The sequence below is a fragment of the Capra hircus genome (genome assembly GCF_001704415.2).
Source record: "Capra hircus breed San Clemente chromosome X unlocalized genomic scaffold, ASM170441v1, whole genome shotgun sequence".
NCBI lineage: Eukaryota > Metazoa > Chordata > Mammalia > Artiodactyla > Bovidae > Capra > Capra hircus.
The window spans coordinates 54,698,821-54,725,081 of NW_017189516.1; the positions used below are offsets into that span (position 1 = coordinate 54,698,821).

General features: G+C 40.4%; 1 protein-coding gene across 3 annotated transcripts in view; it reads left to right on the plus strand.

Moving 5' to 3' along the window:
- The window catches only part of ACE2 (angiotensin I converting enzyme 2), a 47,025-nt gene that overhangs the window by 9,053 nt on the left and 11,711 nt on the right, over positions 1–26,261 (plus strand). For all 3 annotated transcript variants that reach the window (XM_005701072.3, XM_018043614.1, NM_001290107.1), the window contains 13 exon segments: positions 3,481–3,639; positions 5,164–5,254; positions 6,984–7,127; positions 8,442–8,554; positions 9,363–9,468; positions 12,339–12,436; positions 14,638–14,807; positions 16,541–16,767; positions 21,300–21,444; positions 23,266–23,364; positions 24,043–24,165; positions 24,576–24,748; positions 25,927–25,985. In XM_005701072.3, the coding sequence (XP_005701129.2) occupies positions 3,481–3,639; positions 5,164–5,254; positions 6,984–7,127; positions 8,442–8,554; positions 9,363–9,468; positions 12,339–12,436; positions 14,638–14,807; positions 16,541–16,767; positions 21,300–21,444; positions 23,266–23,364; positions 24,043–24,165; positions 24,576–24,748; positions 25,927–25,985 (1,707 nt within the window).

Sequence of the window (26,261 nt, forward strand, 5' to 3'; positions counted from 1 at the left end):
GAGAATCCCACAGACAGAGTAGCCTAGTGGGCTACAGTCCATGTGGTCACAAAAAGTTGAACACAACTAAGCAACTAACAGACACACAAAGTGTAATTTAGGATTTTATATTTTCAGTCCTTGAAATGACAAAGCATCTCTCAATAGGATGAGAATATGGTATCCACTACAGTTATACATAGCGGGTCAGAGAGGGTTTTAACTTCCTGTGATTGTACTGAGTAATGTGCGTCTTGACCCCAAGCCCCCATCAATGGCTGCAGAAACATTTGCTGTGTTAATTGCTGCTCTTCTGCCTTTGCACAGAGGCAGTATGGGATGCTGTTTATTTGATCTGTAATGGTTCTTTTTGAACCCTGTAGCTATGTAAGTAACTGTATATGCTTCAATTCATTCATCATTCAAATCCAAAAATTACATAGAGCTGTCAAGCATTATCTAAGTGACTTGGTTGGTATGTATGAACTGACTTTGATTCTCTGTGTAACTGCTTAGCTGTCAGTTTTATTTAGGCATGGGTACCTTATAGTATGAATAGGGAATAAATTGTAAAAAAGATTAAAAAGAACAGCTTGAGATGGAACAGTGTATCCTCAGGGGCCAGAATTCAAGACAACATAATGTTTTTGTGATACAAAGTATAACACTTATGATAATGATAAATAAAACAGATATCCTCAAAGTTCCCACATACATTATAATTTTAAAAAATGTTTTAAGACTGAGGCCTTTTGGGGATTCTGGGTTGTCTCCAAGGGAGATTGAAATAAAAATTGCTCTTAATTTAGGATCAAATTTTACCAGAAATTTTGCTGTAAATCATCCTAGATTGGATGAAAAAGGGTAGGGGCTGAGAGGTGGGTGGTGGGTTATGTAAATGAATCTGTGCTATAGACCAAACTCTTCTTTCCATAGCTCATTCCTTCTCATTCAAACATGGTACAAAGAAGACTAGAATGTGTTGAATCCAATCTACAGCCAGTGGTTAAGAGCATTTAGCTTTAGAGGCAAACATATCTGTGTTGATTCCCTGATTCTTCCAGTTAATAGCTGTGTGACCTAGTCAAAATTACTTACCTGCTCTGTGCTTCATTTGCCTCATTTGTGAATTGGAGACAATCACAACTACCTCACAAGATTGTGCAGATTCATTGAACAGCAGTTCCTAAGGGGTTGTGTGTGCTCAATAAAGAGAAATCATTTTCCATTTCACTGTGACTATTCTATTCATCTCTTGTATGATCCATTGCTGCACCTTTCATGAACCACTTTCATTATGTCACACACCTGCTTGCAACCCATAAGTGACTCCCTAGTATTCACAGGATAAAAGTAAAATTTCTTAATCTAGAAAATGCAGTCATGCCTGGAGTCCTGCTTTGGAATCTCTACTATTTGTCTATTGTGTAAAAGATTACCACAAAAGATTATCTATTGAGTAAAAGATTACCAGATCAAAACAACACACATTTATTATCGCCTGGCATAGTTTAGCTGGATCTGCTTCTGAGTCTTACAAGATTACAATCAAGGTCCTGGCTAGAGGTGTGGTCTCATCTGCAACTTAACCGGAGATGAATCCACTTTCAAGCTAATGTGGTTAGTGGTAGCATTCAGATCCTCGTATGCTCCTTAGGATGTCAGTCAGAGGCCATCTTGAATTCCTCACCATGTGGCCCTAGCCATGGGATAGCTTACAACATAGCATCTTGCTGCATCAGTATTAGCAAGGGAGATTCTTCAAACAAGATAAAAATGATAGCCTTGGAAATCCCCTGGCTGTCCAGTGGTTAGGGCTCTGTGCTTCCACTGCAGGAGGGAACAAGTTTGATCTCTGGTTAGGGAACTAAGATCCCACAAGCTGTGTGGCTAAAAACAAACAAACAAAACAATCTTATCTAACATAAACATGTATATCCTTCACTTCTGCTGTATTCTCCTTGTTGAAGTGAGTCATAGGTCCTGCTCACACTCAAGGGAAGGGAGACACAGGAGGGTGTGCCACCAGGAAGTAGGGGTCCTGGGAACCATCTTAGAGTCTGCGCGCCTCGGGATCCAGGATTCAGACGCTGGCAATTAGTTGCCGGCTCTACTGTTCATTTTTCTTAGTTCCTTCCTCATATACGAAAAATGGAAATAGAATAATTTTCTGTCTCTTGGGATTGTTAAGAAAACCAAATGAGGTAAATTATTTTGCAAAGTACTCTACAGCGGTCTGTTTTCTGCCTACTTTAAGATCTGTCTTAAGTTCCGCTTCCTCCAGGAAAGTGAAAGTGAAGTCGCTCAGTCGTGTCCAACTGTTTGCCACCCGTGGACTGTAGCCCACCAAGCCTCTCCATCCATGGGATTCTCTAGGCAAGAATACTGGAGTGGGTTGCCATTTCCTTGCCAAATCTGGTCCCTATAACAGGAATTGCTTGGCCCCACTCATAGTTTATATGGAATCATAGGCTTTTATGTTTCAGTAATAAAACATTCATGATGTGTATCTTATCTGCTTGATAAAACAATAAGCAGCTTAAGGACAAGGACTTTTTTTTCTATAAGTGATAAAGTAGCTACCATTTTTTAGTGCTTAGGATGTATCAGGGACTCTGAGAGGCATTTTATTACTTGTTAAATTTTCTTGTCCTTTCAACAACCCTTTGAGGTGAGTTCTACTATTACTCTCATTTTATGGATAAGGTAACATGACTCAGGCTAAGTAATTTGCTCAAGGTCACACAGCTAGTTAGAGGTGTCTGACTCGAGGAATGGAGTTCTTACGTGCCTCATATGCTACCTCTTTTTTATAGTCTAGAGAAGTACAGTGTAGGAAGGGGTTGCTCGTTTTAGCCTTTGATAAATGGAAGTGAGCTTGTCCACTGAGAGAAGACTGCATTGGATGCATATGGAGAAGTCAAGATGGGGGCAAGTGAACCCTGCTGTCACTACCTGCTTCTTGGTTTCTCTGGTGAGTGGATAATCACCATGGCTACCAAATGGCCGTGTTCAGGGCCATCTTGAACTGGGGATCAAAATTCAAGATCAGAATCTCTGGTAAATCACAGTACTGTGGAGTTTCCTGCAAACTGGTTATTTCTCATGGTTCTCATCACCATGAGAAGCTGTATTCTCAGGAAGTGCGCTCTGAGCTCTGCTGGGCTTTCCCTTTAGAGTGTTTATCATTGAATCCTTGAGCGACTCACCCACGTCACAGTGCTAAGGCCGTACATTCCAGGACCCCACAACATAAATCATCTGTGAGAATTCACTTCCAGTTCTGGGGACAGGACCCTTGGGAAAACGAAGCAAAAGGCCAGGAAGAGAGAGTGACCAAGAGTGGCTTGGTCACGCTTAACCTAAACCTTGACCTTCAGCAAAGTAGAGAATTAAATAACTCAGGAAATATTAGATGTTCCACCAGATGTTCTTTGGCCTGTATCTTCTATTTGAACAGTCCCATTCTAACTTCAACTTCATTTTTTGTTGTCATTTCAGAATGAAGCCAGGGCCAAATGGTCTGCCTTTTATGAAGAACAATCCCGGATGGCCAGAACTTACTCACTCGAAGAAATTCAGAATCTCACACTCAAGCGTCAATTGAAGGCCCTTCAGCATAGTGGGACCTCAGTGCTCTCGGCAGAGAAGAGCAAACGAGTATGTGACATGCTAGCACTGATCCCAAGAATGGAAATACTGGGGAAATCTTAAACATTAGTATCACTCAGGGCTGCTTACTTTATCTGCAAACCTAGCAATGCTCAGAATAGAAAGAGTGCTGTGCTTCGGTGGGATGATCATGTAATTTATCCTCCAAATTGGGATCCTTTGAGAGTGAAGGGGGACGCTGGTATGTTAGGACACATCATTAAACTAGGATAGTCAGGGCTCTGCGGTCCATAGATGCAGTGACAGAGGTCGCCTTCCTGAGGACCAGACACTTAGTCCATGTCTGTGCTTCTCAACTGCAAGTGATTTTACCCACCAGGGCCATTTGACAATGTCTGGAGATATTTTTGGTTGTCACAACTGTTGAAGGGTGTTATTCGCCTCTAGTGAGGAGGGATGTTGCTAAACACTTTGCAAAGCACAAGGAAGTCCCCAGTGACAGTTATCTGGTCTAAAATATCAGCAGTCCTAAGCTCGAGAAGCCCGATATGTCATTTCATCCTCCCCAACCCCTTTCATTCTTGACTGTCTTCTACAACTTCTTTAAAATGTTGCTAAACCACCCCAGCTCAGACCACTTTAGGGATAGGCAAGTCACTTCTTTCTAAAACATCATTTCCATACGTGGGTCCCTCTAAGTAATGGCAAGATTCTTCCTCCATTGAGCGTAAAGCGATTTACCTCCACTTTCTACTGCCTTCTGGAGCCAAATGGCTGTCTCCTATAATAGTCTTCAAATAAAGGAAGGCAGATTTTTTTTTAACTATTTGAGGCTTTTTTCTCTAACTTAAAACATCCTTCCATCTGTTGATTTTTTTCTTATATGATGGTTTCAAGTTCCCTAACCAGTCCTGGTTGCTGGCTTCATTTTGTCAGTATCCTTGGACTGAATGCAACCCTCCAAGTGGGTTCATCTCTGCATGAAAGTGAGCAGGGGTATGACATCCTGCTCTTCCAAGACATAGCTCTAATGTGCCCCCTCTTTGAAGGCATTACTGAATTTCCAAGTTACTGATTCAACCGCTCCCCCTATCCTGCCACACCTTTCTGGTGACAGTTATAACATCTGTCACTCTGTTATGTAATCATTGATTTCATGACTCGCTGTGGCATGTCTGTGGGGCTCTTAAAGACCAGTGACTGGTTCATGTCATAATTATCAGAGTGTAGGACATAGTAGATGCTCAGTGAAGCCTGAATGGAACAAGAAACACACTACTCTGTGCATGTGTAGGTGAGAAACATTCTTGGGATTTGGGTAGATCTGTATTTTTTTTCCAGTTACTCCACATGTATTTATCATATGCTTATAAAGACAGTCCGTGCTAGTTGATGATGGGAAAATTTAGCTGAGATATTCCAACCCTACATAAAAGAAGATACTTGGCCAAGAAGCTGTGAACTTCTGTATTTTGAGGCATAAAAAATTGCATGATTGAAAAGACATCTCTACATTAGCATTCTCTTGTATATCTTCCATTTTTAACATTGTTTATTATCTTTAATTTGTAGTTGAACATGATTCTAAATAAAATGAGCACCATCTACAGTACTGGGAAAGTTTTGGACCCAAATACACAGGAGTGCTTAGCACTTGAACCAGGTGGGCTATTCATTTTGAGCAGTGATTATAAAATTTACTTTTTTTTTATTCCAAGCTTTAAAAATGAGATTAACATTAGATGATGATGTTGTGCCTTTCAGATGGACAATCCAAAGAGGGAAAAATTCCAAATGTGTGTATTTTAGCACACGGATGCTCTTTTAAGTTTTAACAAAACTTCACTATAAATCCTGCCACACTCAAGTAGTTTAATTAAGTTAGTAGTTCAATGATCTCAGTGGTTTATTTTCTCTGAAGAATTATTTTGAAGCTCTTATAAGGGTGAGGACACAAAATGGATTAAAGATCTAAACGTAAGACCAGAAACTATAAAACTCCTAGAGGAAAACATAGGCAAGACACTCTCTGACATAAATCACAGCAGGATCCTCTATGACCCACCTCCCAGAGTAATGGAAATAAAAGCAAAAATAAACAAATGGGACCTAGTTAAACTTAAAAGCTTTTGCACAATGAAGGAAACTATAAGCAAGGTGAAAAGACAGACTTCAGAATGGGAGAAAATAATAGTAAATGAAGCAACTGACAAAAGATTAGTCTCAAAAATACACAAGCAACTCCTGCAGCTCAATTCCAGAAAAATAAATGACCCAATCAAAAAATGGGAAAGAGAACTAAGCAGACATTTCTCCAAAGAAGACATACAGATGGCTAACAAATACATGAAAAGATGCTCAACATCACACATTATCAGAGAAATGCAAATCAAAACCACAATGAGGTACCATTTCACGCCAGTCAGAATGGCAGCGATCCAAAAGTCTACAAGCAAAAAATGGTGGAGAGGGTGTGAAGAAAAGGGAACCCTCTTACACTGTTGGTGGGAATGCAAACTAGTACAGCCACTATGGAGAACAGTGTGGAGATTCCTTAAAAAACTGGAAATAGAACTGCCATATGACCCAGCAATCCCACTGCTGGGCATACACAGCAAGGAAACCAGAATTGAAAGAGACACGTGTACCCCAGTGTTCATCACAGCACTGTTTATAATAGCCAGGACATGGAAGCAACCCAGATGTCCATCAGCAGATGAATGGATAAGAAAGCAGTGGTACATATACACAATGGAATAGTACTCAGTCATTAAAAAGAATACATATGAATCAGTTCTAATGAGGTGGATGAAACTGGAACTGATTATACAGAGTGAAATAAGCCAGAAAAGAAAACACCAATATAGTATACTAAGGCATATATATGGAATTTAGAAAGATAGTAACAATGACCCTATATGCGAGACAGCAAAAGAGACACTGATGTATAGAACAGTCTTTTGGACTCTGTGGGAGAGGGCAAGGGTGGGATGGTTTGGGAGAGTGGCATTGAAACATGTATATTATCATATATGAAACAGATCGCCAGTCCAGGTTCGATGCATGATATAGGATGCTCGGGGCTGGTGCACTGGGATGACCCAGAGGGATGGGATGGGGAGGGAGGTGGGAGGGGGCTTCAGGATGGGGAACACATGTACACCCATGGTAGATTCATGTCAATGTATGGCAAAACCACTACAATATTGTAAAGTAATTAGCCTCCAATTAAATAAATTTATTAAAAAAAAATAAGGGTGAGGACATGAATGAATCATGAGATTTCATTGAACAACTTTATGACCTTGATATTTGCCAGCCTTTCAATTCTTTACAGATGAAAATTTCTAAAACTGCATTTTTTTTTCCCTTTGGGTGCTTTGTGATAATAGGTTTGGATGACATAATGGAAAACAGCAGAGACTACAATCGGAGGCTCTGGGCTTGGGAAGGCTGGAGGGCTGAGGTTGGCAAGCAACTAAGGCCATTGTATGAAGAGTATGTGGTCCTGGAAAATGAGATGGCAAGAGCCAACAGTAAGTTTGCTGGGCTGTGGCGGTTCTGAAGCTCCCTATAGGGCTGTGGGGTATTTCTCATGAATTACCAAGCCTGCCCTTTGATATAAGGGGTATCCCTAAATTAGTCACCTGCTGAACAATTCAGGTTACATATCTCCAAGAGGAGACCACTAGGGAATAAGGAAAGGTGAATTGACATTCTACACTTTAAAGGGCTTGAGAATGAGACTAAGTTACCAGGCCTCAAACAAATCAGTAGTCTGGGAAGGGCTCAGGCTCCTGAGGGCTCCTAACGTAGTCTGCAGATGGACAGATTCTATTTACCAGAAAGGATGAGAGACAGAGATACCGTCTCCTTTAAACTCCCATGTGGCCACAGTTCATTCTCAAAGGTCATTTGTGTGATTACCTCAGAGTGGTGTCCCAGAAAGAAACAAATCAGAGTACTTTAGACTGGAAACTGTGGTCATCAAAATCTTAACATGGGGAGGAATTTCCATATCTCTCAAGTTATCCTCCTGCCTGAATAATGAGCTCAAGCCATGGCATTGTGAGGAAATTTCTGTTTTGGTCATTTACTGCCTCCTGGGGTTGAGGAAGGGAAAACAGTTTTCATCTGTCCTTCTGTGCTGTACTGCCGCTTAAATTCATATTCTCAGGCCAGAGGCAAACTGGAGACTGGAACCCATCGCCACATCCTTCCATCCAAATATTTACTTCTCTCCTTATCTTCCTGATCATTCATTGCCAATGAGCATGTAAACATTAAAATGCCGAAAATACATTTACAAAGTTTATTAGCTGTTATCCTGACCCAAGCTCATGTTTCCTGATAACGAGACACTGCATGAAGCACAGAGATAGGCCCACTGTGGCTGTGTCCAAGAGGGGTTGGGTTGCAGTTGAAAATATAAGGCCCTAAACAAAATGAGAATTTAAAGACCCAATCACATGTTTTAAAGCTAAAGATGCTAACTGACCTATGGAGAGAGTAGAGACCTGGGATTAGGAGACTAGGAGTCCGCTTCTCACCCTCACCAGTTGTGTGACCTTGGACGAATCCTTTAATCAGCCAAGAGCCAGCTCTTACCCAGCACCATGGGGATTGTAATACTGACCATCTTGTAGAGTTTTTGTGCTCATTAGATGAGATAATGAATTAAATTTCAGGCACATTAGCTAGTGTTATTCATTTGTATCCCTTTGAGTCGAAGGCCGATAAAAATGTGACAGGTCTTCGGATTTTTTTAACCTCCCAGGAAGGCTAGTCTATGTATACTGTGCTTTATCTCTTTCTTTCCAGATGTTCTCATTTTCTTCTTTTTGAAACAGATTATGAGGACTACGGGGACTATTGGAGAGGGGATTATGAGGTGACTGGGGCAGGGGACTATGACTACAGCCGTGACCAGTTGATGAAAGATGTGGAACGTACCTTTGCAGAGGTAACGAGACACAGAAGTTCACATATTGTATGATCTCATTTATATTAAATGTGTATAATCAGCCAAACTATAGAGAAAGAAATCAGTGATCACCTGGGGCTGGAGGTGGGAATGGAGTTGACTGCAGATGGGTACAAGAAAACTTTTGGGAATATTGGAAATGTTCTGAAACTGGGCAGTAGTGATGGTTGTCCAAAAGTATACTTTTATTAAAACTCACAAAACTGTATACTTTAAAATGGGTAAATTTTATGATATATAAATGATACTTCAATTTAAAAATGAAGGAAGTAGGTAGCATCTTAAAATGAATATATATATTTTTTGCATCTGCCTTCCAACTGGGGCTTCCAAAGTGGTGCAAATGGTAAAAAAACCTGCCTGCCAATGCAGGAGACATAAGAGATATGGGTTTGATCTCTGAGTCAGGAAGATCCCCCAGAGGAGGGCATGGCAACCCACTCCAGTATTCTTGCCCAGAGAATCCCATGGACAGAGGAGCCTGGCGGGCTACAGTCCATGGGGTCACAGAGTCAGACACGATTGAAGGAACTTAGCACGCACACCTTCCATGTGGTGTTTGTATACCTCCAGATGTGTTCACTGCTTTATTTTACGCGGTGGAACTAGTCATCATCTATATCTGGTAAGAAGGAATGCTTTCAAACTCTTCAGAATATTTCAGAGGAGAAGAAATTAAAATTTAGGGTAATTCTACTGTCTAAAGAAGCCCCTATTTTTAGTGTTGGGAATTGGAAATTGGAATAGGCTCTTCTTGGTCTTAAAACTGTCTTCCTGGGCTTTTCAGATTAAACCATTATATGAACAACTTCACGCTTATGTGAGGGCAAAGTTGATGAATACCTACCCTTCCTATATCAGCCCTACTGGATGCCTCCCTGCACATTTGCTTGGTAAGAAACTCGAGGAATTCCTTATCTACTTTGCTCTTTGCTGTTTCCACCAGTAAGGTTGTTATTTTGGAGTGAAGCCCAACTTTTGAAACATTCTGTGAATGAAGTTAGTAACATTATAGAAATCATATTTTGAAAGCACTTTCACCAGAAAAGTCATTTTAAGTTGTCCTCTATTGCATTACTTCATACGCAGAGAGTTGTTTTGTTTGGCCTCAATCCATAGGTAAAGGGGTTATTTAAGGATCACCAGAGAATGAGAGTGAAAATGGTGAAAAAAGGTTTTTGTTTTGTTTTTAAGATCCTCAGGTTTATTGTTACTTCTTAAGGTTTCGGCTCTTCTGGGTCTCCCTTGCTGCATGCGGGCTTTCTCTAGTTGTGCTGCGTGGGCTTCTCTTGTTACGCAGCATGGGCTCTAGGCACGTGGGCTTCAGTAACTAAAGCTCATGAGCTCTGGAGCGTGGGCTCAGTAGTTGGGGCACACAGGCTCGGTTGCCCTATGGCATGTGGAATCTTCCTGGACCAGGCATCAAATCTGTGTCCCCTCCATTGGAGGGTGGGTTTTTAACCACTGGACCACCAGAGAGGTCTGAAATTAAATTGTGTTATTCAGCTTGATTGGCTGACCCTTGAGGTGAGATTTTAGCATCATGTTGTCAGACGAAAGAAGCTTAGTTGGTTGGGAGTGGTCAAGGGTGAGAGAAAAGCTATCTAGAATTAAGGTATAGCCTAAGTGAAAGCTTCCTAAGTTGACTGTTCAACTGCAACAGTATCTTTTGTTGCAAAGTACTTGGTTTGGAATCATATGGGTAATCAATGAAATCCTCCTCATGAAGAAAGCTGCCTAGCTTAAGAGGAGAAACAGTCTTCAGAGCACTCAGGATCCTGCTGTAGAGCTTTGGTAGACCAGGCAAGACCTGGGGCCCTTTACTGAACTCCTTTATTTCTTCCCAGAGAGTGATCACCCTCCCTCCCCTCTCCCTTACCCTCAAAGCCTAGGCCAAAGAAAATATCTGTGTTTGGGAAGTTTATGTCCTGCATACACAGCAGGCCTACTACAGGCAAGCTAAGTTGCTAGTAGCTGATTCTCTATAGGCAAGCCTCTTTCTTAGCATGAGGGAATCTGGACAAAGGAGCAGTGGAGACTTTTTCCTCTAAAGCAATATATAAATACTCTCTACAGTGTCTTTGGCAACCATTCTTTGGTAATTCATTTTCTGCTTAAACCTGTCTGGCATGAAATGGCTCTTGCTTCCTTCCAAAATAGACTCATCTATCACTACACTGTACCAATTACAAGAAAGTCCTACGTTATGTGGAGGTGAACCAACACCCCTCTCATGCCTCCCATTCATTCTGCCTAATTCTGTGCTCTGAGGTTACCCAGAGTATGTCCACTTTTCTTCCACAAGATGGCCTTCTAGAGATTTGTAAACAACCACTGTCAAGGTACAGCATAGTTCCTGACACAAGAGTATGTACTCAGTATATTTTACTATTATTATTGTCATCATGTATACACTATTTTCTTCTTGTATGTTAAATATCCTACACAGACTTTCAACCATTCTTAAAAAAATCTCACTTTTCTACTTGTTCTCATTTGGACAAGCAAATAAATAAAATAAAACTTTATTGATGTCCCTCTTCGAATATCATGCTTAGAACTGAGCAGTTACTCCAGCTGAGGTTTGACCAACATAGAATAAAGATGGTGCTGTGACTTCCTTTGTTCTAGACACTGTAATTCTATTCATTTACCTTAAGGTGATATTTGCATTTTGGAAGCCACGTCATACTGTTTGTTGGACCCCTTTTGGTCTTTTACATGTGAGCTGTGTTTCAACCTGATGTCATATATCACATATTTCTATAATAGCTATTTCTTGACAGTTGAAGCATAGGAGTTTGCGTCTATCTCTACTGGATTTTATCTTTTAAAACATGAATTTGTTGGCATATTCTTAAGGTAGTTATTTTGCTCCATTCCTTTGGTGCCACAATTCTGGTCCTGCTGTTACATTGATTTTTTTTTCCAGACCCATTTTCTCTTTTAGGGTTTCTGGCCTTGGAATCCAGTTTAACATTTGTTTGAGATGTTTGAAAAGTCACCCAGTTAAGTAGATTACTATAGTATAGTAATAAAAGTGGAACTTAGTTGCTAGTTACTAGCAGAGTTTCCTGAATGATCATCCTATATGCTCTCACTTTTCTTTTCCATTATAGTTTATTACAGGATCTTGAATATACTTTCCCATGCTATACAGTAGGACCTTGTTGTTTATTCATTCTATATATAAAAGCTTGCATCTGTTAACCCCAAACTCCTAATCCATCCTTCCCCCACTCTCTCTTCCCCTTAGCAACAGCAAATCTGTCTATATACTCTCTCTTAAATTCAATATCATAGATTACCAACAGTTTAATTTGTAGTATTTTGTCCCATGGATGAGGGACTATATAAAAATATTTCTAATCTATAGTAACTATGATGTTCTATATATTTAATACATTGTGCCTTTGAATTGTGATTTAAAATGAAAGAAACAGGGATGATTCCCTAACAAGGTTTGCCTCACCACATCACTCTTGCCATTTTAACCTTTTAGAGGAGACAGTAAAAGAAGAGAATGTTGAAAATATAAAATAAGAGAAGAGGAAAAGAGGTAGTGAAAGGAAGCACAGAAACTATTGAGTTGGCCAAAAAGTTCATTCATGTTTTTCTGTAACATCACTTTTTGGCCAACCCAATGAATTAAATCTAGAATACTCTATGGCCTGTTTACCAGTCCTACCTCATGTGCTATGTAAAATCATGTCTATACTTCTACTGTCTTTATCACATATTAACAAATCTTTTTTTTTAATAGGTGATATGTGGGGGAGATTTTGGACAAATCTGTACTCTTTGACAGTCCCCTTTGAACACAAACCAAGCATAGATGTTACTGAAAAAATGAAGAATCAGGTAGGGAGAAGACACCTTGAAAACTAAATCCTCAACCTCATTCCTTTTTATGCTACCTTTCTCTTCTTATGTTAGAAAGTCATGTAAATGAGAAAATTTTCAAGCAATTTTAAATTTATTTCTTGTGTAGGTATCCTTTCATAGAAAAGTAGTTTACAATGACAGTGACATCTGGTACCTAGAATAAGTATGGCATTGATCTTGCTGAGAGTAACTAAAAGTGGAGATGACCTGGTTTTCCATTAAGCGATAAGATGTGAAATTGTGAACTTATAATTCTTTCTAAAGTTAGTCATTGCTATGTAGTCAGTAACCTCTATGAATAGGGGAAAAAAGGATATCTTTAGGAGATTTTTACATATTAAAAATCATTATTGTTAAAGATACCATAAGAGTCTGCCATGGTTTGCAAATAAACTTTTTGTTACCATCTTGGAATAATTGTTTTAATTCTCTGTGTTCCCTTCCATTGATGAAAGCATATTATAGCTGTAATTATGTGTTTTTCTTTATTGAGCGAATACTCTACAATTCTGGGTAGAATCTATAATCATACATCTATTAGCTGTGTAAAATTTTTCCGAATCGTTGCACTGTGATTTACGTTAGTATTTATGCATTGCTTGTGAACAGTTTTAAATCTGTAAGCAACTACGCAATGAACACCTTCACTTGCATAACATATTCCTGAGATAAGTCCACAGCAGAATGAAAACATGAAGCTTCAAGAGCCCCCAAACTCCTGCAGCTGTTCTAGCCCCATTTTGCAATTGAGTAGCAGCAGGGGCTCATTTTTATGTACCTCCATAGCCTGTTTGTGGTGTTTTCACACCCACCGTCTCTCCTAATGTTATGTTTACAACAAATCTGTGGGACTATCAGGACAGGTATTGTGATAGTTCCATGTCGTAGGTGAGGAAACTGAGGCTTGGGTAAATGATTCACCCAAAGTCACAAAGACAACCAGTCAGTGGCAATTAAGGTTGGAACACAGAATTCGCAGTCTGGTTTGCTACCCATTCGTTCTTCATTCAACAGATATTAACTGTGCTTGCCAGTCTACACTCTCTTGGTGTACGTTCATTTCCCTTAAGAATGCCATAGTCGCCAATAGCAATATTGTCTGACGTTAAGCCTTTAAAGGTGAAACAACAATCCATAGTGTCTCTTATACCCAGTTTCATATTTTCAAGGCAGACATGAGAGAAGAAATTAACTTGACTGGTTTTTAAGATCAGAGGAAGTTTTCTGTGTCACTAAAAAGTGATTCAGTAACTATCTACCAATTATACAAATTTACTTGGACTGATGTATGGGCCTTATCTCCAAAGAAGTCTTGGTCAGCTCCAGGGACACTGGTTCCTAGAAAGATTTGCTGAATAGCAGACACCTTCTGCTGCCCTTCTGCAGTTCCAGAATATTCTGAAAGTTTAGGTTCCTATACAGACTATGAAGCCAAGGCCCAGCTACCCATTGGCTGCTGGGTCTCTTGTGGGCCTTTTTGACTTCGAAAGCAGGTGACTTCATGTTTGCTTTATTGTTTGTGTCTTCCTCTGACACAGACACTAATAATCCCCAGCCTAATACTAGGGCCTTGTTCACTGAACGAACTCAATCAAGGGTTGTTGTCTGGAATTGAATAGTTTTTAGCAAAGAGAAGGTCATTACTACTTGTCTTTATACCTGGAGCATTAAGGCAAAAAAATTCATATATAATCGCAGTCTACTCCTGACATTTTAATGTACTTCTTCATTAAAATTATACTATATAAGTGTTTTACATATTTTATCTTCTCATTATTATTTTTAAAAATCAATACAAAGTCTTTATAAATCCAATTTATTTAGGTTTTCTATTCCACAAAGGCATTGTTATTTACTTAGCCATTCTGGAGGCTTTTTCCACTTTTCCCTCTATTAAAAATCATTTTGTAACACTTCACAATTTGTCAAATATATTTTAGCTGAAAAACAGTAATAAAAATCATTTAAAATGTAATTCTTTGACCTAATTTCTGAAAATTTCCTAGGTTAGTTCCCTAGAGACTGGATTACTGAGACAAAGAGTATAAACACTGTGAAAGCTGTCTGTACATGTTGCCAAATTGCCTTTCAGAAAGGCTATGCCTTTGTACATACCCAACAAAAAGAATGCTGTGATTTTAATGCTACAATTAAATGCTGTTCTTTTTTTTCCCCAGTCCTGGGATGCAGAAAGGATATTCAAGGAGGCTGAGAAGTTCTTCGTGTCTATCGGCCTTCCTTACATGACTCAAGGATTCTGGAACAACTCCATGCTGACTGAGCCAGGCGATGGCCGGAAGGTGGTCTGCCACCCCACAGCGTGGGACTTGGGGAAGGGTGACTTCAGGTAGTGAGACTGACGTTCACACTGCCAGAATTCCAACAGGAGACAATGGAGGGATGAGGATGAATTTGGATTCCTTGTCTGATTCTCTGAGCACTGAAGAGAGGAGTGAATTTTCCTTGAGTAGAGGCTGGGAGTCCAGGAGACCACACCTGAGTTTCTGAGGAAAAGGGGATTGTCATCAGGCCCTCAACTGCACCTTTAGACAGTTTACCTTGTCTGAAACAATATGCATTCATTAGAGTTTCATGGTCATAAGTATGGTGGTGCCCCCATTAGGAAAGGCTTGGTGCAAAGATTTATGGGAGATAAAATATATGAATCAGACATTAATCCCCCCTCCCTGTTTCTTTCTTCTGAGTGAACTAGGACAGGTGGATGGAAAATCTGGTATGTATCATAGGAGAAATACAGAGAGTACTTAAATCGTTTCTTTAGGCTTCGCAGGTCTCTGTTGAAATTGCTCGTCTCTGCCCTGTGGCATGCAAGCAGCCAGAGACAGTACGGAAGCAAGTGGTTGGGGCCATGTCACAGTCAAGTCTAATTTATCTCAACAAGTGGCCAGCTGCAGGCCAGAGCTTACTGACTCCAGTACTAGGGTAAGGTTGAAAAATGAGGAAGTGTATATAAGCTTCCTAGCACAGGCTCTTACACACAGTAGACATTAAGTAAGTACCTATTCTTATAATTGTGTCAAGAGAATAGAGAAAAACCAAAATTAGGAAAAGAGGTCATATTGGGTGTATAAAAGAGATTGAGTTTGTTCCTGAGCAGTGGGAGTCCTTAAAAGGTATTTATCGGGGGGATGGTGTGCTCAGAGTGGTGAGAAAATGACAGCACCTACTGGAATATGACCCCTCCACTCACCTACCTGAAACTGCTCTTGCCAAGTTGAAAAGGACTGGTATCTAATTGCCAAATGCAGTCTTTGGGCCACAGCAGCATGAGACAGTGTTGGTTGGTTGTCTTTGACGTGTTTTTTTTCACTAGTGTCTGCATTGTCCTCCCTTCCGGACTTCTTTGACTTCTCTCTCTGTCCCCTTTTCCTCTCTCCACCGTGTACATCCTGGGACTTCCTGGGGCTTGTCCTTGGCCCTCTTTCCTTGCCATCCTACACTAGCTCCATGGGCCATCACATCCACTCCCCTACTTACATGCTAATGATTCCCAAATGTCAATTTCTAGTCCCTCCCCCCTCCTTTTTTTTTTTTTTTTTTTTTAGCTGCTTCTCTGTCCTAGCTGTCCCAAACTGCTGGCTGTGTTCCCATTCTTTTCTCAAGCCATCCTCATTGAGCACTTCTATGAAGGTCAGTCTCTTGACCCTTCCTGCCATCTACCTGGCTAACTACTGTGCTTTAATCAAGGTCCAGATTGCTCATTGCATCTTGAGTCATGCCATTCCTGGTGCTTCTAGAAGACTAGGCCTGCATTTACTCATCATTATGGACAAGGCCATGTCTGCTGATCACTTGTAGAGCACTTGCCTCAGTTTTTGTAGTAGAAGACTCTGTCTTCCTTTCTATTAGTCTGTGAGTAGGAGGACAGGATTCAGCCCTGCCCATCACTTTATATTGAATACCTAGAACAGTTTCTAGAACATGTAAGGTAGGTCCTCAAGATTCATTGGTCAATAAATCTTGGAAATGTGATCCATGCTATAGAAATCCCATATAACTATTATGATGAATAAATGAAATTCAGTGAGGTTCATGTTAATCTTGCCCATTTTTGTTCAGGATCAAGATGTGCACGAAGGTCACAATGGATGATTTCCTGACAGCCCATCACGAGATGGGCCACATCCAGTATGACATGGCGTATGCTACACAGCCCTACCTGCTCAGAAATGGAGCTAATGAAGGTTTCCATGAAGCTGTTGGGGAGATCATGTCACTGTCTGCAGCTACACCTCACTATTTGAAAGCGCTTGGTCTTCTGGCACCTGATTTTTATGAAGACAATGGTATGAACATTTTTCTCATGGCTTCTTTTGGGTATTCTTTATTATGACATGGGCAAAGGTATTTATTGTCATGCATAGGATATATTTAATTTTTGCCATATAAAATATAATGTAATTATGGGTAACTGGGAATTGCTTCTGGTTAAAAAAAAAACAGTATATAACATAACATGCCCACTTTCGTTTTTGTGTCTTTGAGAAGAGGTAACTAAGTGAATGATCTTGGGACTCTAAGAATCATCTAGCAGAAAACTTTTATTTTATTTTACTTGTTGTTGTTGTTGTTTAGTCGCTTAGTCATGTCTGACTCTTTGTGACCCCATGGACTGTGGCCCACCAGTCTCCTCTGTCCATGGAATTTTCTAGGCAAGAATACTGGAGTGGGGTGCTGTTTTCTTCTCCAGAGGATCTTCCCCACCCAGGGACTGAACCTGTGTCCTCTGCATTGGCAGGGGGATTTTTAATCACTCAGCCACCAGGGAAACCCAGAAGATTTTTAAAAAGACGTTAAAACAGACCCACAGAACTGAAATGGCTTATCCAAGGTCACCTAGCTAATTAGTGTCAGAGTTCAGATTGAATTCCCCCAGTTCTAGATAAAAACCTCAATGGTGGAGCTGGAAAAGATTCTAAAAATCACTTTGTAGAGGAAGCAAGCTGAAGGCATGAGAGGGAAAATAACTAGCCCAAGGCCAAAAAGCAGCATGGCAGAACCAGAACCAAAGACCTAATATACAACTTTTTCCATAATATTATGGGAATATTATGGGAGTTCTTAGGGAGCAGGTGGTAGAATACGAAGACTGGAAGAGACTGAAACATTTTTTTTCATCTAGCTGAAGCATGAATTTGCCCCATAACATCCCCTCAGATCCAGGCCATCATTCGAGGCACCCTTTTTCTCTTTGGATGGCCTAGACTTGATGGAACCCAACAAATATTCACGAGATCCAGATTTTTTTTCTGTGAGGATTCTTCGTTCAGTCATGTCTGACTCTTTGCGACCCCATGGACTGTAGCCTATCAGGCTCCTCCGTCCATGGGATTTTCCAGGCAAGAATGCTGGAGTGGATTGCCATTTCCTTCTCCAGGGGATCTTCCTGACCCAGGAATCGAACCCAGGTCTGCTGCATTGCAGGCAGACGCTTTACCGTCTGAGCCACCAGGGAAGCCCTGTAAAAGGACACTTAGAACTAAATATGTTCTTCTTTCCCATGTTTTTCTCACCCCTCATTTTAGCCATTTGGGACATAAACATCAGCTCTATTTAGTCAATGAGGTCAAGGTCATAAGCTCCACCTTTGTGTGGACAGTTCACTTTGCCTTGACTTCTGACTCCAGACCTTGATGATCTCACAAGTGCCTGGTCACTGTAAAGCCATCATCATGTCTGAAAAAGTGTAAGCACAGACCCAGTGGGTAATAGACAAGTAGCAGTATCCTCCCAGAAGTGAGCAACAAAGGAAAGGGGTTTCACAGTAACCACACCTGTTGCCTAATTTTAAATGATCATTCTCAAATCAATCCACAGAAAAGTGTTTTATCATTTTTTAATATTCCTTGACAGCAGGCAAAGATGATTGAATCACTGGTTTGAAAAACTCCTGCTTCTTTCCTTGGCTCTGCTCCTGATCTGTGAATTATATTTGACAAAATAAAGTCTTTCATCCCTTCTTTTCCTCTTTCTTTCTCCCTCTCTTCCTTTCTTCTTCCAAAAGTGTTTACTGAGCACTTTTTACGTGTAAATCATTTTTAAAGACACTAGAGAGATACAGTGATAATACCCCCCGGTTACATTCCAGTAAGCTGCATTTATACAACAGATATGAGCTCCACTGCCCTTTACACCACTGCTGCTGCTGCTGCTGCAAAGTTGCTTCAGTCGTGTCCTACTCTGTGCGACCCCATGGACAGCAGCCCACCAGGCTCCTCTGTCCACGGGATCCTCTAGGCAAGAATACTGGAGTGGGTTGCCATTTCCTTCTCCATTTATACCACTAATAAAGGATAAATGAAATAATATAATTTGTTAAAGCATTTTAAACTCTGGTAAGAAAGATATTTGTAAGGCCTGAGGAAACCTTACAAATAGCTCTGAAAAGAAGAGAAGTGAAAAGCAAAGGAGAAAAGGAAAGATATAAGCATCTGACTGCAGAGTTCCAAAGAATAGCAAAGAGAGATAAGAAAGCCTTCCTCAGTGATCAGTGCAAAGAAATAGAGGAAAATAATAGAATGGGAAAGACTAGAGATCTCTTCAAGAGAATTAGAGATACCAAGGGAACATTTCATGCAAAGAAGGGCTCGATAAAGGACAGAAATGGTATGGACCTAACAGAAGCAGAAGATATTAAGAAAAGGTGGCAAGAATACACAGAACTGTACAAATAAAAGATCTTCACAACCCAGGTAATCACGATGGTGTGATCACTAATCTACAGCCAGACATCCTGGAATGTGAAGTCAAGTGGCCTTAAGAAGTATCACTATGAACAAAGCTAATGGAGGTGATGGAATTCCAGTGGAGCTATTTCAAATCCTGAAAGATGATGCTGTGAAAGTGCTGCACTCAATATGTCAGCAAATTTGGAAAACTCAGCAGTGGCCACAGGACTGGAAAAGGTCAGTTTTCATTCCAATCCCAAAGAAAGGCAATGCCAAAGAATGCTCAAACTACCGGACAATTGCACTCATCTCACACATTAGTAAAGTAATGCTCAAAATTCTCCAAGCCAGGCTTCAGCAATATGTGAACCGTGAACTTCCAGATGTTCAAGCTGGTTTTAGAAAAGGCAGAGGAACCAGAGATCAAATTGCCAACATCCACTGGATCATGGAAAAAGCAAGAGAATTCCAGAAAAACATCTATTTCTGCTTTATTGACTATGCCAAAGCCTTTGACTGTGTAGATTACAATAAACTGGAAAATTCTGAAAGAGATGGGAATACCAGACCACCTGACCTGCCTCTTGAGAAACCTATATGTAGGTCAGGAAGCAACAGTTAGAACTAGACATGGAACAACAGCCTGGTTCCAAATAGGAAAAGGAGTACGTCAAGGCTATATACTGTCACCCTGCTTATTTAACTTATATGCAGGGTACATCATGAGAAACACTGGGCTGGATGAAGCACAAGCTGGAATCAAGATTGCCAGGAGAAATATCAATAACCTCAGATATGCAGATGACACCACCCTTATGGCAGAAAGTGAAAAAGAACTAAAGAGCCTCTTGATGAAAGTGAAAGAGGAGAGTGAAAAAGTTGGCTTAAAGCTCAACATTCAGAAAACGAAGATCATGGCATCTGGTCCCTTCACTTCATGGGAAATAGAATGGGAAACAGTGGAAACAGTGTCAGACTTTATTTTGGGGGGCTCCAAAATCACTGCAGATGGTGACTGCAGCCATGAAATTAAAAGATGCTTACTCCTTGGAAGGAAAGTTATGACCAACCTAGATAGCATATTAAAAAGCAGAGACATTACTTTGCCAACAAAGGTCCATCTAGTCAAGGCTATGGTTTTTCCAGTAGTCACATATGGATGTGAGAGTTGGATTGTAAAGAAATTGAGCGCCGAAGAATTGATGCTTTTGAACTGTGGTGTTGGAGAAGACTCTTGAGAGTCCCTTGGACTGCAAGGAGATCCAACCAGTCCATCCTAAAGGAGATCGGTCCTGAGTGTTCATTGGAAGGACTGATGTTGAAGCTGAAACTCCAATACTTTGGCCACCTGATGCAAAGCGCTGACTCATTTGAAAAGACCCTGATTCTGGGAAAGATTGAGGGCAGAAGGAGAAGGGGCCAACAGAGGATGCGATGGTTGGATGGCATCACCGACTCAATGGACATGGGTTTGGGTGAACTCTGGGAATTGGTGATGGACAGGGAGGCCTGGCATGCTGCGGTCCATGGTGTCGCAGAGTTGGACACAACTGAGCGACTCAACTGAACTGAACTGAAGGAAGATATCAGTAAATTTAAAGTTCATGATACTTCTGATTATCCACTGGATAATTAGAGGAGGGAGGCTGTTTTTTCTTTTTTTTTTCCTCCCTGGTTTACTAGCTTTTCGCCACATCTGTTTAATATCCATTTGTTTAGCAAAGACTCACACAGGGCCTCATGTAGCAGATACCAGTTTAGGCATATAGTCTTGAATGAGACATTGACAGTCACTGCCTTCATGGAGCTTACAAGAATAAACAGTATGACTAGGAAAGCAGGTGAAATAGCCCTGCTTAGCTCTGACAAAAGGTAGTTAAGAAAGGTAGTACTGAAACTAATGCAAAAAACAGGGTTACTTGTGGATTTATTTAACCTATTCTATCCAAGGCTTCACCCTACTTCAAATCCCTCAGCTGAGAAAATGAATAAATACATATTATTATGTCCACTGTCAATATTTCTCATGTGATCATGCTTATAGTAAGTATATCTTGAGGAATAATATCTTGAGATTAGGAAATTATTGAACACAAAATGTCTACTGTCATCCTTATCTTAATATTTATCCTTTCCCATTTTCCTTTCAGAAACAGAAATAAACTTCCTGCTCAAGCAAGCACTTACAATTGTTGGAACTCTACCATTTACTTACATGTTAGAAAAGTGGAGGTGGATGGTCTTTAAGGGTGAAATTCCCAAACAGCAGTGGATGGAAAAGTGGTGGGAGATGAAGTAAGTCAGTGAATATGCACGCAATCAGTAAAATGTTTTCTCATGAATTTGCTGTTTATTTAAAAGCATCTAATTGGCCTGTATAGACACATACACATTCACATTAACTACTTGCTTTTTATTAAGTCTCCATTTGGGTGCCTTCTTCTCAGATAACATTTCCTTGGCTTTGCCCACCCCCTCAGAAGCAGGGTCAAGTGACAAAATTTCTCATGCTCTATCTTCTTGCATGTTGAGGCACCCATTAAACTCTGATATTATTTAGGAAGTAATCAATGTGTTCATTTTCATTTTTTATTTTGTCCATTCTTTGAAACAAAAATTAATAATCCCATATTGTAGGTACAGCACCAGGGATCCAAGACTGATCGTTTGTACCAGGGATCTGAGGCTGATCGATTTTGATGTTCTCTTTGACTTCCAAGAGCTTTTAGTTTATGGAGGGATGTAGAAAATGAAACCACTGCAGTGTGTTGAATTGTGATGGAGGGTGTGGGGATCCATGAGCATCCAAGGGGGGATCCAAAGCCCTGGCCAGTAAGTCAGATGAGGAGAGGCATCCAAGCTGAGGTTTGAGAACAATGTGCGAGTTAACCAGGTGTACGTGGAAGGGAAGGGAGAGAATTCCAAGCAAGTGAAAGCCTGCCATATTTGGGCAACAGATGGTGATGCCTTTCAATAATTTCAGTGCTACGTCATTCATCACTATATCCCAAGTGCTTTGCACAGGGCCTGGCTCAGACATGTATGAAATAATGATGAAAGTACTCCTGAAGAAGATGGAAGGAAGAAAAGCGACATCCCCACCATATTAGTCAGACTCCTGTTAATGATTTTTCTTTGTTTTTCCTTTTTAGAGTGAAGATCTACAATTATAACATTTAGCCCCACATCCATAAGTTGAAGTCAGTGCCACTATTCTGCTAAGGTTCTTTCTGTTGACATAAATCCTCCTTGGGAGGAAGGAAACAGCATCTCTAATAACTGTCTCTAGCATTTAAGTATTACCAAAATTATGTCTATCATGATCCCACAATCAGAAAGGACAAATGTATTCAAACAATGCCAAATACATGGTTTCTGTACCTTTTTATCCTGATTAAATTTTTTACCCCTTTTAGTTTATTTCCAAAGGTACATGGGATCAGGCCCTTAAAATGATTCATTGTACTCTATTCATGTAATAAGTCCACATGAAGTCTTTTCTTAGCATTGGGCAATGTGGCTGGCCCTGGAACTATAAAGATGACCAGAACACAGCCTTGTCCGCTAGGTGCTCAAGTCTCCAGAGCAAGAAGGAGCTGTATGTGAATAATTAAAAAACAGAGAAATGGCAAAGGAGGCAGAGCTAGAGAAGGCCTAGGGAGCTGGAGGGCTTGCTGTGGTGGCAGGTGCTTGGGGTCAGGGGCAGGACTTACAGATAAGGGGGCATTTGAGCTGGCCTTGAAGAATCAGATCAATCAGAAGAATCAGTGAGGTTTCAATTTTAGAAAATTCTGCCTACCAAGAGCCCATAAAATATGGTGCAGGAGAGGAATTTTTAGGACTTTCACTGTATGGTTTTGGTCACATAATATATTTTATGAAATTGGTGTTTTGATGATACAGCTATTTTTCAATGGTATAGACTGGCTGAAGTAACAAAAAACAGAGATGATTACGTGATGGGATTTATTCTGTAATTCTTTACACTGTTTCAATTTCACCTGACCACAAATTCCAATAGAAATGCCATTGACTGATGGCACTGCACAATGGCACCATCTATACTTTCTCTCAATGAGCGACCCACAGCTAATATACCTTCTTTTTCCTCCAAAGGCGAGAGATAGTCGGAGTGGTGGAGCCTCTGCCCCATGATGAGACATACTGTGACCCCGCGTGTCTGTTCCACGTGGCTGAAGATTACTCATTCATCCGGTAAGTGACAGTTTTCTTCTGTTTCACTTCTAGAATTTGTAGACAGAGTGACAACTTTAATTTCTCCATCTCCATTCCCCTCCCCCTTAGAACCTCAAAATAGATGATCAGTTTCAATTCTGTGTAACTGAACATGATGTATTGAGTTCAACAAAAGTTATATGAGATCCTTTTCTCCACTAACAGGGAATTTATAGTCTCCTTGGGAGCAATAGAAATGTTTTTGTTTGTCTCCTTGTTACTGGCGGAGTTCAGGGTGATCAGAATAGAGCATTTTTAACTTGAAGTCCCAAAATCTATGTTCTTCACCTATTAGCTCCAGATCTTGAATTTGTTGAGTCTCAGTTTCTTTGTTTATAAAGTAGAAATAATATTGATGATTTGCCAAAAGGATTGATTGGCATCAGTTATGTGAAAAGGCTATAAATTGGTAAAACACAATACAAATGTGAGCTCACATTTAACAAGATAATGCTGCCTTTTTATCAGCTGATACATAAATGCAAGTATGATGAGTCTATAGGGTTTGTGTTTGGGTCTTTCTTGAGTGAAAAGAGGTTTAACTGATACTTCATTGGTTGCTTGGGCCTCAAAATTTAAATATATGTCCCAATCTATGACTTTACCACAGAAACTACACACGGGACAACTCTTTTTTTTTTTTTATCTCTTTTACAGGTATTACACAAGGACCATTTATCAATTCCAGTTTCATGAAGCCCTTTGTAAAACAGCTAAACATGAAGGTGCCCTGTTCAAATGTGATATCTCAAATTCCACTGAAGCTGGGCAGAGGCTGCTGTAAGAGATGCTTCAAAAACATTGAACCTCTCATCCTATTTAATGTTACTCATTTCCATGCCTAGGTTTGAATTTGATTTCTTTGATCCAAAAAAGAAAATTTGGGGACTCAAAATGTCTTCATCCATGAGTTGAATGTTTGTTTTGTGATCACACAGGAACCTGGATCCTGTGATGGCTAGACAGGCCACCTCCTCTCCCCATGTCGTAACTATAGAGCTCTCTGGGGAAGGGAGATTGAAAGATGAATACATCTTTTACCATGCTTTCTTGTCTTATTTGCCAGGAGCAAACTTAGTCAAACCAAAGAGGAGTAACCATAGATTGTACATGTAAACATATATGCATCTGGAATCCATCCAAAGGCCCTGAACCCACCTTCCCCCGCTTTTTTTTTTTTTTTAATGTAGCCAAATGCTGCGCCTTGGAAAATCAGAACCCTGGACCTTAGCATTGGAAAATATTGTGGGCATAAAGACTATGGATGTAAAACCCCTGCTCAACTACTTTGAGCCCTTGTTTACCTGGCTGAAAGAGCAGAACAGGAATTCATTCGTGGGATGGAGCACGGAATGGACTCCATGTGAGTAGATGGCGTTGACACATTTCTAACGGCCTTTTTCTGCTTCCCTAGTCCCCTCTGGCCCTGGTCTCATGGGACTCACACAGTTGAGTGTGTTCTTCCTCTACTTACCCCCTGGACTGTGGTGGCAGATGCCATTTTCTCTGGGAGGAAACACATTTGTTGAGCACCTACTGTGTACCCGACACGTGAAAACTCCCCCCTTCTTGTTTTCAATCTGCTTTACTAGCCCCATATTTAACCCACTGTATGTGAATCCTGCCCTTCAAAGGCAAATACGTTTAACAATTTTAATGCAATCCCCTCTTCTTTCTGGCAGTTACATTCATATTTCTAAACAGCTTGTTTATATTGTCATTTCCCCATTGCTCAGTTTTAGACATGCACTTCTGCCTACTCTTCTGCCTCCATTTCCCATTCTCCCAATGAAATTTAATGTAATTTTTAGTAAAGAAATTACCAACATTTGCATCATTATACCTGCAGAACCGAGTAATGTACTATTTTATATCTTTTTAAATGTAGCTTTTTGTTTGTCCTGAAGTTTCTATTGCCTCACGTTTTTGCATGCCTAATTTGCTGTCTATGCTATATTCTTCTCCAACTGTTCCAACGTATCTATTCTTTTCAGTCTCATTTTTCCCTAAAGAACTCCCTCTTGGAGTCCTCCTGTCTCCATCTGGACCACAGCTTTCATCCCAAGTCACCCCTTTGCTGCTGTCCTGAGTTGAATCCTCTCCTTCCTGGGTGCCGTATCTTCTTTCAGGAATTGCCTCCCGTTTTGCTGCAGCACGGCCTACAGGTGACTTTCTAAGCAAGAACTCATGGGGTAGGAGCATCAGCTGTTCCCCTAAGTGGCTGTAACCAGACCTAGATTTTCATTTTCCTTGTTTTCAGTCCAGTATCTTCTTCCCACCCCCTGCTGTACCTGAATCCCAGGCCTCTCCTGGATTCTCTGGGGGTCTCTACTGCTTGTGTGTACACATTACACCATGACTTCCTGACCCTTGGGAAAGCATTTACCACTCCTCCATAACTTCTCATTTTCCAAAGGAGTGTTTATACCTTTAAAAAATTCCTTTACTATCACTTTAGTGGGATCTTGGGAAAGGAAGGAAATAAACACACGTGGTCAATCTGCTGTCTGTAACAACAGTCTGTTATTTCTCTTTAATCAGATTCTGACCAAAGCATCAAAGTGAGGATAAGCCTAAAATCAGCTCTTGGAGAAAATGCTGTGAGTATTCTAGATAGCACATCTATGACTTTTCAGTGCATTCCCTTATTTAGGGCACAACAAGCCCATTTCAGTGCAGTTGAAAAGATGAAAGGGCACATGTTCTCTTAAAAAGCCCTAGATTCTGGCCTCTGGCATTTGAGCTGGTTTTTTCAGTAACACATTCCATATTGAATTGGCTATGCCTCTGTTTTCCTTGTGACTCTGAAGGTATTATGAAGATCAGTGAGAAAACATCTAAAGTATCATATACCTACCCTCCCAATTCACTCTAAT